The 12964-nt window shown below is 46.4% G+C and overlaps 1 protein-coding gene across 5 annotated transcripts in view; it reads right to left on the bottom strand.

Annotated features, from left to right (window-relative positions):
• Positions 1–9220, bottom strand: part of nphp4 (nephronophthisis 4) — a 532906-nt gene extending 523686 nt beyond the window's left edge. For all 5 annotated transcript variants that reach the window (XM_068017516.1, XM_068017513.1, XM_068017512.1 and 2 more), the window contains exon 1: positions 9062–9220. In XM_068017516.1, coding sequence (XP_067873617.1) covers positions 9062–9208 — 147 coding nt within the window. In that variant the 5' untranslated portion in view covers positions 9209–9220. The remainder of the gene's footprint in view (positions 1–9061) is intronic.
• Between the last annotated feature and the right edge of the window lie 3744 nt (positions 9221–12964).

Raw genomic sequence — 12964 nt, forward strand, 5'->3', positions numbered from 1 at the left:
TTGCAGGTGATAGGTGAATTGGCCATTGTAAATTGCCCCTACTGTAGGTAGCGCAGGGAATATGGGATTACTGTAGGGTTAGTATAAATGGGTGGTTCTTGGTCGGCACAGACTCGGTGGGCCGAAGGGCCAGTTCCAGTGCTGTATCTATAAATTTTTTTTAAAAATCACATTCATACCTAGCCTTAATCTACATCAGTGGATTAAACCCCATGATGGAAGTCAACTTTTTCTAAAAATTGTTCGGGAAAAGGCATTATCCAACACACACTCAAGCTATACAGTCCAGAGGTCCAAGTTCTGTACTCTTTTATCTGATCGCAACCGAATTACTACAATTGGTCTATGCACCCATGGCTAAGGAGGCAGGCAGGGGGAAAATAAACTATGTTTCCTTTCCAGATATATCTGATAGAAAGTACATTTGTGCAAATGTCTGGTCAGAATAGGATCCGACTCCAAGGCAGAACACCGTTTGTTAACTCAATATTTATGCTCACGTGAAGAATGGCCATTTGAGTGAAGTTTTGAAGGTTCTAAAGCCTCGTTCCAGCAATGCACAATTCCTCCAAAAAACAGGGAAAAAAAACTCAATATGTGTCAAGTGTGGATACCATTCTTGTGTGAAAAATATTAAAATACTGTCTATGTATTACATCAGTGTACTTTTCTGCATATACACAGTATATAATCAATCTCGGTAGAAGATAAATGAACAGATTTAAAAGGATTGTAATTGGCTATTTTAATTAGCATAGATCTAGATCCCTTAGCCTTGGCCTCTCCTAAGACGCCCACAAGGCAGTGTTGTTGTTAGCTCCTATCCTTGAGCAGGGGCCCTAACAAGTAAGCTGTGTGATTTCATGGAGGGAGAGGGAAGGGGGGGGGGGGGGGAGGAGGGGGAGGGGTGCAGGGGAAGGGGGTGCGAGGGGAAGATGGTGAGAGGGGGAGGGGGTGCAGGGGGGTGAGCTGGGGGAAGGCGTCTGACGGGGGTCGCGACCCTGGCGAGCAGGCAAGCCCACAGCTTGCAAGGCCTCCTCGATATCAGCGTCCTCCAGGCTGACACTGCGCTCGTGGTCGCCATCCAGCTCACAGTGGAGCTTCTTTCCCGGCTCCCAGCAGTGACGGCGGCAGGACGACCGAGGCCTAATACATAGCTCTGATTACAAGGCTAACTTAACTTCAAAAATACATGGATGACAAGTGGAGGGGAAAGAACTTAAGCCGCCAGGAAAAAAAAGGATTTAATAGGAAAAAGCCCCATCTGACTGACAATTCAAGTGTTTTGTTCCTCAACTTTGCATAAAACAGATTTTAAAGCCCAGGTCATATACAGCAGCTGTCAAGCAGAGACAATGATGAAAAAGTGGCAGCGATTGTAAAGACTAAATACAGGGAAGTTTCAGAATTAAAGCAAGTTATTTCTGTGTATGTGGTTCCCGTTTTTGTTGGAAGGAGTTTACAATGCGCCAGGCCGCTCACTAGGATCTGGCCAAGTCTCAGGTCCGGGGCCCAGAGAGAACCCATTCCACCCCAGGCAGCCAGTCACTTACACTTACATGGCTAAGGGAGTAAACCCCAACAGAAAATCCGGAGCGGAACGCCGAAGGCGGTCATGTGTCACCTTAGGCATGTTTCCAGCAGTTCCTGCAGCCACACCGGTGCCAAATGTCGTGCTCTGCACTCCTTTGGACCCCACCAGGAAGGCCGAGAGGGGGGTTTTGACACTTGGGCAACTCACAACCTCCATACATCTGCTCAGGCATGCGCCATGGAGAGGTCACTCCATAGTCGCCTCACAGCGACCAAAACAACACGGAAGGCAGCAGTTACGGGTTATAAGTCCAGCTCAATTGGCGTAGAGATTGGACGCCACGGGTTGCCTTTTTCGGTGGGCGAGGTCATCGCATCTCACTGGACAGCTACTGCCCACCTCAAACCGGGCAGCATCCGGTCAATAAGGTTCTGCCCCGCCACAGTCCACCTGCTTCAATGGGTGCTTGGAGCTCAGGGTCATTGCCCGAAAGGTGGACTGAAACACCGCACCAAACAACACGAAAAAAGGAAAGAAGGTACCAGCCCTTCGCTTTGCAAGCTGGAACGTCAGAACTATGTGTCCTGACCTGTCGGAAGACCTTACACAAATCAACGATTCTCGAAAGACCGCCATCATTAACAACGAGCTCAGTAGACTCAATGTAGACATTGCAGCACTTCAGGAGACTCGCCTGCCCGAGAGTGGATCTCTAGCAGAGCAAGACTACACCTTCTTCTGGCAGGGCAGGGATCCTGAAGAACCAAGACAGCATGGAGTGGGCTTCGCCATCAGAAACTCCTTGCTCAGCACGATAGAGCCTCCCTCAAATGGCTTGGAACGCATACTGTCCATCCGACTGCTCACCACCTCTGGCCCAGTACACCTACTCAGCATCTATGCTCCAACACTCTGCTCCTCACCTGAAGCTAAAGATCAGTTCTACGAGGAACTCCATATCATTAGCAGCATCCCCAACACCGAACACCTATTCCTGCTGGGAGACTTTAATGCCAGGGTTGGGGCAGACCATGACTCATGGCCCTCCTGCCTTGGGCACTATGGCGTTGGAAGGATGAATGAGAACAGGCAGAGACTGCTTGAGTTGTGTACCTATCATAACCTCTGCATCACCAACTCGTTCTTTCACACTAAACCCCGTCATCAGGTTTCATGGAGGCACCCAAGATCGCGTTGTTGGCACCAGCTAGACCTCATTGTCACAAGGCGAGCCGCCTTAAACAGTGTTCAAATCACACGCAGCTTCCACAGTGCGGACTGTGACACTGACCACTCCCTGGTGTGCAGCAAGGTTAGACTCAGACCAAAGAAGTTGCATCATTCCAAGCAGAAGGGCCACCCGCGCATCAACACGAGCAGAATTTCTCACCCACAGCTGTTACAAAAATTTCTAAATTCACTTGTGTCAGCCCTTCAAAACACTCCCACAGGGGATGCTGAGACCAAGTGGGCCCACATCAGAGACGCCATCTATGAGTCAGCTTTGACCACCTACAGCAAAAGTGCGAAGAGAAATGCAGACTGGTTTCAACCTCATAATGAAGAGCTGGAACCTGTCATAGCCGCTAAGTGCATTGCACTGTTGAACTACAAGAAAGCCCCCAGCGAGTTAACATCCGTAGCACTTAAAGCAGCCAGAAGCACTGCACAAAGAACAGCCAGGCACTGCACAAACGACTACTGGCAACACCTATGCAGTCATATTCAGCTGGCCTCTGACACCGGAAATATCAGAGGAATGTATGATGGCATTAAAAGAGCTCTTGGGCCAACCATCAAGAAGATCGCCCCCCTCAAATCTAAATCAGGGGACATAATCACTGACCAATGCAAACAAATGGACCGCTGGGTTGAGCACTACCTAGAACTGTTCTCCAGGGAGAATGTTGTCACCGAGACTGCCCTCAATGCAGCCCAGCCTCTACCAGTCATGGATGAGCTGGACATACAGCCAACCAAATCGGAACTCAGTGATGCCATTGATTCACTCAGTCCCTACTCTGCTGTTATTTAGCTTTCAAAATGGCAAAGGGTTGCCTCTTGTCCACTTTTGGACAGGACAGTATGTTGCTTGAGATGGCTGCATAAAAAGTTATCGGGAGAGTCATAGAGAGATACAGCACTGAAACAGGCCCTTCGGCCCACCGAGTCTGTGCCAACCATCACTCACCCATTTATACTCTTTTGGGCCTCCTTATCTCGAGAGACAATGGATACGCGCCTGGAGGTGGTCAGTGGTTTGTGAAGCAGCGCCTGGAGTGGCTATAAAGGCCAATTCTGGAGTGACAGGCTCTTCCACAGGTGCTGCAGAGAAATTTGTTTGTTGGGGCTGTTGCACAGTTGGCTCTCCCCTTGCGCCTCTGTCTTTTTTCCTGCCAACTACTAAGTCTCTTCGACTCGCCACAATTTAGCCCTGTCTTTATGGCTGCCCGCCAGCTCTGGCGAATGCTGGCAACTGACTCCCACGACTTGTGATCAATGTCACACGATTTCATGTCGCGTTTGCAGACGTCTTTATAACGGAGACATGGACGGCCGGTGGGTCTGATACCAGTGGCGAGCTCGCTGTACAATGTGTCTTTGGGGATCCTGCCATCTTCCATGCGGCTCACATGGCCAAGCCATCTCAAGCGCCGCTGACTCAGTAGTGTGTATAAGCTGGGGGTGTTGGCCGCTTCAAGGACTTCTGTGTTGGAGATATAGTCCTGCCACCTGATGCCAAGTATTCTCCGAAGGCAGCGAAGATGGAATGAATTGAGACGTCGCTCTTGGCTGGCATACGTTGTCCAGGCCTCGCTGCCGTAGAGCAAGGTACTGAGGACACAGGCCTGATACACTCGGACTTTTGTGTTCCGTGTCAGTGCGCCATTTTCCCACACTCTCTTGGCCAGTCTGAACATAGCAGTGGAAGCCTTACCCATGCGCTTGTTGATTTCTGCATCTAGAGACAGGTTACTGGTGATAGTTGAGCCTAGGTAGGTGAACTCTTGAACCACTTCCAGAGCGTGGTCGCCAATATTGATGGATGGAGCATTTCTGACATCCTGCCCCATGATGTTCGTTTTCTTGAGGCTGATGGTTAGGCCAAATTCATTGCAGGCAGACGCAAACCTGTCGATGAGACTCTGCAGGCATTCTTCAGTGTGAGATGTTAAAGCAGCATCGTCAGCAAAGAGGAGTTCTCTGATGAGGACTTTCCGTACTTTGGACTTCGCTCTTAGACGGGCAAGGTTGAACAACCTGCCCCCTGATCTTGTGTGGAGGAAAATTCCTTCTTCAGAGGATTTGAACGCATGGGAAAGCAGCAGGGAGAAGAAAATCCCAAAAAGTGTGGGTGCGAGAACACAGCCCTGTTTCACACCACTCAGGATAGGAAAGGGCTCTGATGAGGAGCCACCATGTTGAATTGTGCCTTTCATATTGTCATGGAATGAGGTGATGATACTTAGTAGCTTTGGTGGACATCCGATCTTTTCTAGTAGTCTGAAGAGACCACGTCTGCTGACGAGGTCAAAGGCTTTGGTGAGATCAATGAAAGCAATGTAGAGGGGCATCTGTTGTTCACGGCATTTCTCCTGTATCTGACGAAGGGAGAACAGCATGTCAATAGTCGATCTCTCTGCACGAAAGCCACACTGTGCCTCAGGGTAGACGCGCTCGGCCAGCTTCTGGAGCCTGTTCAGAGCGACTCGAGCAAAGACTTTCCCCACTATGCTGAGCAGGGAGATTCCACGGTAGTTGTTGCAGTCACCGCGGTCACCTTTGTTTTTATAGAGGGTGATGATGTTGGCATCGCGCATGTCCTGGGGTACTGCTCCCTCGTCCCAGCACAGGCATAGCAGTTCATGTAGTGCTGAGAGTATAGCAGGCTTGGCACTCTTGATTATTTCAGGGGTAATGCTGTCCTTCCCAGGGGCTTTTCCACTGACTAGGGAATCAATGGCATCACTGAGTTCCGATTTGGTTGGCTGTATGTCCAGCTCATCCATGACTGGTAGAGGCTGGGCTGCATTGAGGGCAGTCTCAGTGACAGCATTCTCCCTGGAGTACAGTTCTAGGTAGTGCTCAACCCAGCGGTCCATCTGTTTGCGTTGGTCAGTGATTATGTCCCCCGATTTAGATTTGAGGGGGGTGATCTTCTTGATGGTTGGCCCAAGAGCTCTCTTCATGCCATCATACATTCCTCTGATGTTTCCGGTGTCTGAGGCCAGCTGAATATGGCTGCATAGGTGTTGCCAGTAGTCGTTTGCGCAACGCCTAGCTGTTCTTTGTGCAGTACTTCTGGCTGCTTTAAGTGCTGCGGATGTTAAATCGCTGGGGGCTTTCTTGTAGTTCATTTATACTAATCCTGCATTAAGCCCATATTCCCTACCACATCCCCACCTTCCCTCAATTCTCCTACCACCTACCTATACTAGGGGCAACTTACAATGGCCAATTTACCTATCAACCTGCAAGTCTTTGGCTGTGGGAGGAAACCGGAGCACCCGGCGGAAACCCACGCGGTCACAGGGAGAACTTGCAAACTCCACACAGGCAGTACCTAGAACTGAACCCAGGTCACTGGAGCTGCGAGGCTGCGGTGCTAACCACTGTGCAGAATAGATAACTAGATAAATACTTGAAGAGTTTATAAAAAACACGGGCTATGGGGAAAGAGCAGAGGAATGGGGCTAACTGGGTAACTACCAAAGAGCCAAAACAGGCACATGGGCCCAATGCCTCCTTCTGTGCTGTACCATGCCATGGAATGATAGTCTTTTTTTTTTAATCAATTTAAACCTGTATTTAATGATGCAGATACATTAATTATTGAGGAAACTGCAGTCAGTGATGTAATCTCAATTTCTTAAACCATCCTCTGTCTAACTTAGACAGCACCTTCCAAACCCACAACCTCTACCACCTAGAAGGACAAGGGCAGCTGATGCATGGAAACACCACCACATGCAAGTTCAGCTCCAAGCCACACACTGTCCTGACTGGAACTATAATCGCAGTTCCCTCATTATCGCTGGGTCAAAATCCTGGAACTCCCTAACAGCACTGTAGGTATACCTAACTCACATGGACTGTGGCAGCTCAAGAAGGCGACTCACCACCTTCTCAAGAGCAATTCGGGATGGACAATAAATGCTGGTCCAGACAGTGACATCTACATCCCATGAATTAATTTTTTTAAAATTCAGACTTGGCAAATGGATGGCAACCCAAGTGCCCCTTTGTACTCCAAGTTTGCCTTGGACATCAGGGTGGATCTCAGCTAGGTAAATAAGTTGCCAGTTTACCTCAATAATAACTGCAAATGTAGCTGCTTTAAAAGCCATATTCGAGATGCGCGGAATGACACACATAGAGCCGAATTTTGCAGTAAAAAATAACAGTGAGGCTATCAACACTCACTGTTATTAAAGAGTACATCAGGCAACAACTTCCGCCATCCGTACATGCACAGTTATACGTGGAAATCAGAAAGTTGCTATCCAAGTTGCCCTGCTCCTCCAAACACTGCACTATACCAGTATCGTGACAAGACATTCGACATTCAAATACATGAAGGATATGAAGTTGCTATACTTACCCACTTCTTTCTTTTGGGCCTCCTTATCTCGAGAGACAATGGATATGCGCCTGGAGGTGGTCAGTGGTTTGTGAAGCAGCGCCTGGAGTGGCTATAAAGGCCAATTCTAGAGTGGCAGGCTCTTCCACAGGTGCTGCAGAGAAATGTGTTTGTCGGGGCTGTTGCACAGTTGGCTCTCCCCTTGCGCCTCTGTCTTTTTTCCTGCCAACTACTAAGTCTCTTCGACTCGCCACATTTTAGCCCCGTCTTTATGGCTGCCCGCCAGCTCTGGCGAACGCTGGCAACTGACTCCCACGACTTGTGATCAATGTCACAGGATTTCATGTCGCATTTGCAGATGTCTTTATAGCAGAGACACGGACGGCCGGTGGGTCTGATACCAGTGGCGAGCTCGCTGTACAATGTATCTTTGGGGATCCTGCCATCTTCCATGCGGCTCACATGGCCAAGCCATCTCAAGCGCCGCTGACTCAGTAGTGTGTACAAGCTGGGGATGTTAGCCGCTTCGAGGACTTCTGTGTTGGAGATACGGTCCTGCCACCTGATGCCAAGTATTCTCCGGAGGCAGCGAAGATGGAATGAATTGAGACGTCGCTCTTGGCTGGCATATGTTGTCTAGGCCTCGCTGCCATAGATCAAGGTACTGAGGACACAGGCCTGATACACTCGGACTTTTGTGTTCCGTGTCAGTGCGCCATTTTCCCCACACTCTCTTGGCCAGTCTGGACATAGCAGTGGAAGCCTTACCCATGCGCTTGTTGATTTCTGCATCTAGAGACAGGTTACTGGTGATAGTTGAGCCTAGGTAGGTGTACTCTTGAACCACTTCCAGAGCGTGGTCACCAATATTGATGGATGGAGCATTTCTGACGTCCTGCCCCATGATGTTTGTTTTCTTGAGGCTGATGGTTAGGCCAAATTCATTGCAGGCAGCCGCAAACCACTACTTACCCACTAGATACCCAGAAAAGACTAGGGCATATCAATTCAAGTATAAAATTAAATCTTCAAAACAGTATAAGTCTTAACTAGCGCCAAACAACCTCTGTAGCACTAAAAATTATTTTACAAGCATGAAGTCTCATTCCTTCAAATTTTAATTATTGCTGGAGATTTTAAAAAATTAAAAATATTTACTTTTTATCCATTTATCTTTCTTTTTCTTGCTCAACTCCATCTTTTTTCTCCCTCTGTACATGATCAGACTCCAAGATAAATGAGACAAAGTATCATGAAAATTTCTAGGATCCAAACAACACTGAACAGTCCATAACTTTTAGAACAGAAGTCAAAAAAGTTAGTTATTTTATATTTTTTTTCATGGCCTGAGTTGTTTGAAAGCTGAAAGAACCATCAAATTTTGAAGGAAAAATATTGAACACTAAAACAGTTACAAAATCTACATTATTTTTGAAGACCAAGTCAAAGCAAGAATTACATTTCTATTAAATAAAATATGCAAGATCCATAGATAAGACTAAAGGATCCAAAAAAAAAACATGCTGTCCATTTCACAGCCAGGCAAGTGCCATCCTGCACCACGTTCTGCTCTGCATTTGATTTTGGTTTGAGCAACAGTGGTAACATGGCATAAAAACAAGAAATGCTGGAACCACTCAGCACGTCTGGCAGCATCTGTGGAAAGAGAAGCAGAGTTAACGTTTCGGGTCGGTGACCCTTCAGACCCGAAACGTTAACTCTGCTTCTCTTTCCACAGATGCTGCCAGACCTGCTGAGTGGTTCCAGCATTCTTGTTTTTATTTCAGATTTCCAGCATCCGCAGTATTTTGCTTTTATTTTAGTGGTAACATGGCACTGGTGCTTCCCCTGAACTCTCCCATAGCGTTTATAGCAGAGGAGACCATTCGGCCCATTCTACCCGTGCTACTTCTCCCAGGGTCTCTGTCTCTCTGCCGTATCCTTACCGCTCGAAACGGCAACCCCTCGAGAGTCCTGAGCACCAGCTGAAACCCCTCCGACTCATCCAGCAGCCTCTCATACCGCTGGTGGTGAGGAGGAACCACCCGGCTTCCTAACCCGCTCCAGGGTAGTGCGGGTCGCGCCGCCGCCATCTTAACAACCGCCAGCCGATCCGGCGGCCCGCACCACTGGTGGAGTGGTGCGTGGGGGAGGGGGGGTTAGCATGGAACCATTCCCCAGCCCAACAACACGAACTTCAACGGGTTCCGTCACAAGAAGCCAACAGCAATATAATACAAAATTAAATTGTACTTTTAAATGTTTTAATACGGAGCAACAGAACTCTGCAGAATAGGTGCAGAATGAAATATTGCACCCCTAGACAGTGAGTGCTGTGGTCGAGCCGGCGTCTCATGGTGTCTGGTTACCAGGGAGACAGGCTCAGGCCTGTTGGTGCCCAGGAACGGATCCGAGCCCCTTGGTCCAGGAGGAGACCATTCAGCTGCTAGAACCTGTTCCACCATTCAATGAGCTGGTGACTGATCAGTGACCTAATTCCATATACTCATCTTGCCCCATATCCCATAATACCTTTGGTTAACAAAAATCTATCAGCTTTAAAATTAACAATTGATCAAGTATCAACTGCACTTTGCAGAAGAGAGTTCCAAACTTTGACCACCCTTTGTGTGTCAGTGTTTCCGAATTTTACTCGGGAAAGATCTGTCTTTAATTTTTAAGACTGGGCCCCAGTCCTAAACACACAACTGTTCCCTGAATAGCTTGAAATTTTCAATCGAATCGCCCCTTAGTATTCTAAATTCCAGGGAATACAAACCATGTTTGTGTAATCTCGCCTTGTAATTTAACCCTTGGAGTCCAGGTATCATTTTAGTAAATCTACACTGCCCTCACTTCAAGGCCAGTATATCTTTACTAAGGCAGTGTGCCCAGAACTGAATACAGTACTCCAGGTGTGGTCTAATCAGGGCTTTGTATAAATAAAGCATGAATTCTACTCACTTGTTTTCTAATGTTTTGTTCAAGAAAGTTTGCCTCCAAGTCAAGTGTTTAACTTTTCTTGACCAATCATGTCGCACTCATATGGAGTATAATGAACATAATCTTCTTTTAAAATGCTCTCCTTGACACATCTTACAGTTTGAAAAATAGACAGCACACATACTCCATGAATAGTGATGATATGTAGCTGAGGATGAAGTCAAAGAGACTTAAGAATCTTTGTATACTTGATGTTCAACAAGGTGCCACCAATGCAGCTCAACAATCAACATAGCCAATAGAATATTGAATTATATAGTCATCAGAAGTCATGATCAAACTGCACCCTGAGTACTGCATCCAGTTCTGATGTCCCTGATGTAAACAAGCTATTCAAGCTCTAGAGGCAGTGCAGAGAAGTGCAACAAAGCCCGAGCCCTATTGTCAAATGTCTGAGTTATGAGGAAAGTCTGGAAAAACTTGGTATTTTCAGCAGGAAAGGAGCAGTCTAAGAGGTGATCTTGCAGAGGTATAGAAGATAGCCAACAGAATGAAGAGGGCCAATCTGGAATATTATTTTATGTCACCAGAGTAGGAGAAAGGGAGAGAGGTTCAAAGTTAAAAAAATGCAAATTTAGAACCAATGTCAGGATTTTTTGAAATTAATTCTCGAGATGTAGGTATTGCTTGAAGTCCAAAATTTATTACCCATTCCTAGTTGCCCTTGAGAAAGTGGTAGTGGGCCTTTAACTTGAGACACTGTAGTCTGTATGGTGGAAGTGCTCCCACAATACCGTTAGGTCGGGGAGTTCCAGAATTTTAACCTAGGAACAATGAATGTACAGCAACACATGTCCAACTTGGGATAGTGTGGGACTTGGACAAGAACTTTTCCCATTCTCCTGCTGCCCTTGTCCTTCCAGTTGGTGGAGGTTGTGTGTTTGAGAGATGCTGCCGAAAAAGCCTTGGTAACTTGTTACAGTGCATCTTGTAGATAGTACACACTGCTGCCATGGTCCACCAGTTTGAGGAGGGGTTGGATGTTTAAACTAGTGAATGAAATGCCGATCAAGTGGACTGCTTTGTCTTGGATGGTATCGTGCTTCTTGTGTTTTGGTGCATCTGCACCCATCTTGACCTGTGTCTTGTAGGTGATGGAGAAGGTTTGAGGTGTTGTGAGGTGTGCCGCTTTCAGCAGAATACACAGCTTCAGACCTGCTATAGTAGCCATGACATATATATGGCTGGTTCTTCACACAGTGATCAATGAATAGAATAGTGGTAGAGGCAAAAACCCTGGAATCCTTTAATAAACAACTGGATGGTGAAATGGGGGAAAAAAAGTTTTGCATTTATTTAGCGCCTTTCATCACCAGAGAACGTCTCAAAGCACTTTACAGCCAATGAACTATTTTAAAAGTGTAATCACTGTTGTAATGTAGGAAACATGACAGCCAGATTGTGCACAGTAAGCTCCCTCAAACAGCAATGTGGTAAGGAAAAAATAATCTGCTTTTGTGATGTTGATTGAGGGATAAATATTGGCCAGGACAAAAGGGATAACTCCCCTGCTCTTCTTCAAAATAGTGCCATGAGATCTTTAATGTCCACCCGAGAGGGCAGACAGGATCTCAATTTCACATCTCATCTAAAAGACAGCACCTCCAACAGTGCAGTGCTCCCTCAGTACTGCACGGGAGTGCCAACCTAGATTTTTGTGCTCAGGTCCTGGAGTGGGACTTAAACCCACAACCTTGTGACTCAGTAGTAAGAGTGCTACCAACTGAGCCACAAATAACACCTGAATTTAGGATTTAGAAATCGGAGAATTTAGGATCTCTTAATGGATGATTTTAAGGTGGGTCAAATGTTCTCATCCATAATTAACTTTAATTTTAATACTTCCCTGATGTTGACAGTTCTGATATTACTATTTCAAGTACATTTTGTCCATAGGATTTTCAGGTGTCCCTCTATTAAGTTAAATGTTAAAAGGAATGTGATGTCATTTTCAAGATGGTAATTGATTGGATGAGCCCAGCGCATGTTTGCATTTGTGAACTTGTTTGAAACTGATACAACTATGTTTATTTTACAAATTCTGTTGACAGACTATGTCAATAACTTTCCAACAGAGACAAACAACAACACCTGAAACTACAGCCACTCCAACCCATAAACCAGATAGTCAAACATCAGACTCTGCATTGCTCTACCTCCTGCCCCAGCTTCTAACTAGTATTCAGTTTTGTTCTCCCTTTATTCTTTCATCCCCTTATTCCTATCTCCCTCTCTTCTCCCAAGCCCCATTCTTGCAAGTCCCCTACTCCCGTGATCCTCCCAAGCCCCCAACTCCGGATTGTTCCCAGGACTCTGCAGCAACAAGAGGATGGTCACCATGCGTGGGGATAGCAGTGCCCAGGAGATCCAAACCCCATTCCAGGAAACTCCTAGCCAATCTGGGAAGGTGGGAAACCATAGCTACAGCTTGTAATTGGTTGGATTCTACCTCAAAGAAAGGCTGAAACCTGATAATTTGATAACAAACGGTCTACTGGCTTTGGTTTCAATTTATTTATCACCTCAAACACGAGAGGACCATTTATCTCCATACAAAAAGCAAAATACTGCCAATGCTGGAAATCTGAAACAAAAACAGAAAATGCTGGAAATATTCAGCAGGTCGGGCAGCATCTATGACAAGAAAAACAGAGTTAACATTTCAGTTCTGATGAAATGTCATGGACCTGAAACATTAACACTGTTTTTCTCTCCATTTATCTCCATGTTCTTTTTTAAGATCCTCATGATCGTGTAAACCAGTTTTGTAGAATATTATTCAGTCCTGTGAGGAACACTAATTGTACCCTGTTCCTTAATGTATGGCAGCCAGATGCCCAGAAAAT

This window comes from Heterodontus francisci, chromosome 37 (assembly GCF_036365525.1).
Source record: "Heterodontus francisci isolate sHetFra1 chromosome 37, sHetFra1.hap1, whole genome shotgun sequence".
NCBI lineage: Eukaryota > Metazoa > Chordata > Chondrichthyes > Heterodontiformes > Heterodontidae > Heterodontus > Heterodontus francisci.